Here is a 4,087-nt window from a genome sequence, read left to right on the forward strand (position 1 = left end):
AATGAATTAAAAAAAGAAAATAAAATATAAATAGAGTAATAAAAATGAAAACAACTTAAAACTAATATTTTAAATTTATTTAATTTCAAAGACTATTATTGTGTTTTCAAATATTTTATTTTTTAAATTTCAGAAACTAAAAACGCATAATTTTGAAAACAATTTTTGAAACATAAAAATAAACAGGACCATTTTTCCACTAATGTCATGTCAGATATAATGTAAAGGATAACATATGAGAGTATGCAAAAGAAATAAATAATAGTAACACACATCATGAAGGAGACAAGAATAATCGATTTTGCTTCATCTATGCATACTTTCTCAGCATATACATACTAAACCTATCATATCAACACAGAACGAAGTACTATACTTAGACTATAAACTCCAAATATACCATAGGCCTTCCACACAACTGAATTCAAATATCAAATGCTGTCTTGTCTTCTTATAAAGCTACCTTATCTTACATGTTTTACTAACATAACAAAATTTATATCTATAGTCACCTTCACAAAACTAACCTCCTAGCAGTTTCATTAAAGTCACTACAGTCTCAGTCTAAGGTCTTTGACACTTAGTCTTTGTTTTGTATTCTTTTTACCATGCAGCAGGTGTAGGAGGAACCTCCTTAGGCACATAAATCAAATTCCCCTTACGTCCTCCTCCACCTCTATAGTTTCTTCTCCCCCTATTCACATTATTCTCATTATTGTTACCATTATATGCATGAGGGGTTTTAGACCAAGCATTGTTTTCTCTCCTTCTGTAATGGCCATCACATGTTCCCCAATTTCCATATCCACCACCGTTTCTTCCTCTTCCCATTTTGTTCATGTCACCACCACCACAACCATAGTGTTCCCTATGATTCCATCCCCAAGAATCGTTCTTCCAGCCTTGCCATTCAAGTTCTTTTGTAGGGTCAGCATGATCCTGATGTTGATGTTGTTGTCTGAATTCTACTTCATTGTTTTCATGCAGGTTTGTGCCCCAGCCTGTAATATCAGAAGTTGGAGCAGAAGGCTTTGGCTGTTCCTCTTCATCATCCCCCCATCCAGTACATGGAAGCTTCTGATCATTTAAGTATAGAGCACCACCAATGATCACAACATCTTGATCATTTCTTACCACTCCCTTAGAAGGGACCCTTAATGCTTCTCTTTCCAAATCCAGAATAAGTTCCGAGTCAACAATTGCATTCCAATCTACATTATCGATGTAAATGTCTGGATCAGGCAACGATATGCTGCAGGGAATGCCGTTGATCTCAGCCCAATACCTCATTTTTGCATTTTCAAATGCCTCCTTGCCAGCAGAGTCATCCCAGTTCACCACACTATCAAACAGATGCATGTATTGTTTGGTTTCTACTACCTTTCGCCATGGAACTGATCCAATTGAAGAACAAAATTTCTTTTCCCAGGCAGGCATGTTTGAATGGTAATTGTCTGGGAACCAAGAAAATTAAGCAGATCAGTTGACAATAAAAGGAAACTCTTACCATCATGCTCAAATCACATAACAGAAGGTGTGGCAGTCTAAACAGTAAAAACAAAAGGAAAGACAAAATCTCAAGAAAATGGTTGAATGCCCTTTTTATGTTTTTTTGCAGTTACCATGCTAGTGCTTCTATCATATTTTAAAGGAATGCAAAAGTTTTGAGAAACCATTATGCTGTCATCACAAAATATTCAATTAATAACTAGCATTTGCCAAAATCAACAGTTTCAATTCAAGACTTGAGACAATAAACATCTTTACCGAACCAAGGATCAATAACTACATTACTTTTTCAATAATTGCTTCAAACAGTCAAACATGTCTTCAAAAGATTCCATTAATATATACTGACAGTTTCAATTTAGAATACAACAAACCAAGTTATTAGAAAACAGGAGGTTCAGTTATATTTGCAGTACTTGGATTTGAATTAAATAATACCAATGCCACGCATAATTGGATGGATGAGTCAAAAGATGTTTTTTAGAAATTGCCAAAATCAAGACATTTTCAGTTCAGAACATGACAAAAATCATAATAGCTACATTTGTAAAAAAGACTGTGATAGGAATAGTTTACACTATGCTTCGGACAATATGATAATGTGAGGTTTTACACACAGCACACCAGTTTGGATTCAAAGCACACACAAAAATTATAACATAGCAGAACTTGCTTGGATCCACTACAAAAGTATAGTTAGTAATGCATGTTAAACCAGTCCATTTAAATAATTCAATGACATCGGAACCGATCAATCTATTGGCCATGCAATGCAAAGCATCAATACCAACAAACTACGACCCAACAACCTACCAACCAAAGATATGACAGCAATTTATAACCTTAGAGGTCCTCCCTTTGATAATTGAAGCTCATAGTTACTTTCATTGACAAGTAAATGAAACCTAAACCGTCCATCATAACCCTTAACTCCACCTTCACACACAACACAAACCCAACCTTGAATAATCAAGATCTAAGCCTTCAAACACAAAAGAGGCAGGGTTTCACAGCGGCACAATCAAATCACTCCTTACTCAACTAAGTAAATTGAATATAAGTTTCATAATACATTTAACAAATAAAACAAACTCCAATACATATATGTATCTAACTAAAGCTAGTTCCTAGAAACAGACGACTAGCACAAAATTAGAACTCCATCACACAGCAAAGAAAGGCAAATGAGCCATGATTACTGAAAACCGACCATTTTTGAAAAAGGGAACCCCACTTTCTCAAACCAAAACCCCAATTATAATCACTAGAAAGCAGCGTGATCATACAACGTGCAACAATTCCACCGCAACCCAATTTTCAAAACGGTCTGAAAACGAAAGAAAAAGGAAAAAAAGAAAACACCAAAAGAGTAATCCATGCAACAAGAATTAAACGCGGGTTCAGAACCCAAACGAAGAAAAAGAAAAGAGTACTAACCCAAAGGAGGCTTTCTGCTGTTGGAATAGGATCGCCAGTGAGCCACTTGATGATGACTCTCACCTTGTTGTTTTCTCCAATTAGCCATTCCCAGACCCAAAAGCGAAGGACCCAGAAGAGGAAATTGGAAAGCTTCGGTCGCAAGCAGGGCAGAGGCACAATATAAGAGAAAATTTGCAAACTTTGGCAAAAGGGAGAAGCAGGCACGGATTTCACGAATTACCTCAGCATAGAGAGAGAAAGAGAGAGAAAAGAGAGTTACGCTTATCTATATGTGTATATGGAGACACCACCCACATGCGACGAAGAAAACAACCAAGAAAAGGATGGTTGATTGATGGCAGAAGAAAAGGTTGAAGAAGAAGAAGAACATGAAATTAAGGATGTCTATAGAAGGAGCATGAAGATGAAAGCAGGAATGAAAGAATGAATGAATGTGTGTGTAATTGTGAATGGACCCCAGACAGAGGAAACGCTCTGAGGTTTCTTGTCACGCCTTAGAAGCAATTCCTTTGAAGTGTGACCCTATCATATTCGCTTCGCTATATATAGCACATGGTTTTCTTTCTCCTTTGTTTTGTTTCAGTTTCATGAATCATCATCATCTTTCTCATTTTATTTATTTATTTGCTTTATCACCTTCTATCTAATATCAATAATTAACAAAAATTAATTAATTATTAATGATCTCTCCACAACTTCCTCTTCCCTCTCCGTTTCTCTCTCCCTCTCTCGTCGCAGATCAAACTAACAAATCCCTACAAAATCTCAACGACATCAAATTCTATCATTTTTCATTTTTTTTTCATCTAATCTTTTTTTCATTTAAGATACAATATTTCTTTTTATACATATTAAATGATTTTGTTTTTAAATGGAAAGAGTTCTTATTTACCTTATGTATCAGTTTTTGCATCTCATGATTTTCAGAATAAGATATTATTCCTATATAACTATTAGGTTACCTTACATCCTTATTTTACTTATATAGTCAATAGTGTTATTACCTCCTTATTTTATTTATATAATCAATAGTGTTACGATTCTTTTTATTTGAGACTTTTTGTTCTTTTTATTCGTTTTTCATTAAATACAGAAATGTCACCTACTTTAATGATAATCTATTATGCGGCGAAAACTA

At 34.7% G+C, this 4,087-nt stretch overlaps 1 protein-coding gene across 1 annotated transcript; it reads right to left on the reverse strand.

Moving 5' to 3' along the window:
* Positions 1-277: 277 nt before the first annotated feature.
* LOC114192831 lies at positions 278-3,528 on the reverse strand. The gene is made up of 2 exons (XM_028082658.1): positions 2,947-3,528; positions 278-1,454 (listed from the first exon to the last, which is right to left on the reverse strand). The coding sequence occupies exons 1-2, from the start codon at positions 3,032-3,034 to the stop codon at positions 604-606; spliced, it is 939 nt and encodes a 312-aa protein (XP_027938459.1). The 5' UTR covers positions 3,035-3,528; the 3' UTR covers positions 278-603.
* Positions 3,529-4,087: the final 559 nt, after the last annotated feature.

The sequence above is a fragment of the Vigna unguiculata genome, chromosome 1 (assembly GCF_004118075.2).
Source record: "Vigna unguiculata cultivar IT97K-499-35 chromosome 1, ASM411807v1, whole genome shotgun sequence".
Classification (NCBI taxonomy): Eukaryota; Viridiplantae; Streptophyta; class Magnoliopsida; order Fabales; family Fabaceae; genus Vigna; species Vigna unguiculata.

Bases quoted from the DNA above. Each gene is read 5' to 3' on its own strand.
- LOC114192831 (XM_028082658.1), bottom strand. From the start codon at position 3,034: ATGGCTAATTGGAGAAAACAACAAGGTGAGAGTCATCATCAAGTGGCT. The intron at 1,455-2,946 runs GTTAGTACTCTT...CTTGGTTCCCAG, and splicing joins CAGCAGAAAGCCTCCTTTGG to ACAATTACCATTCAAACATG.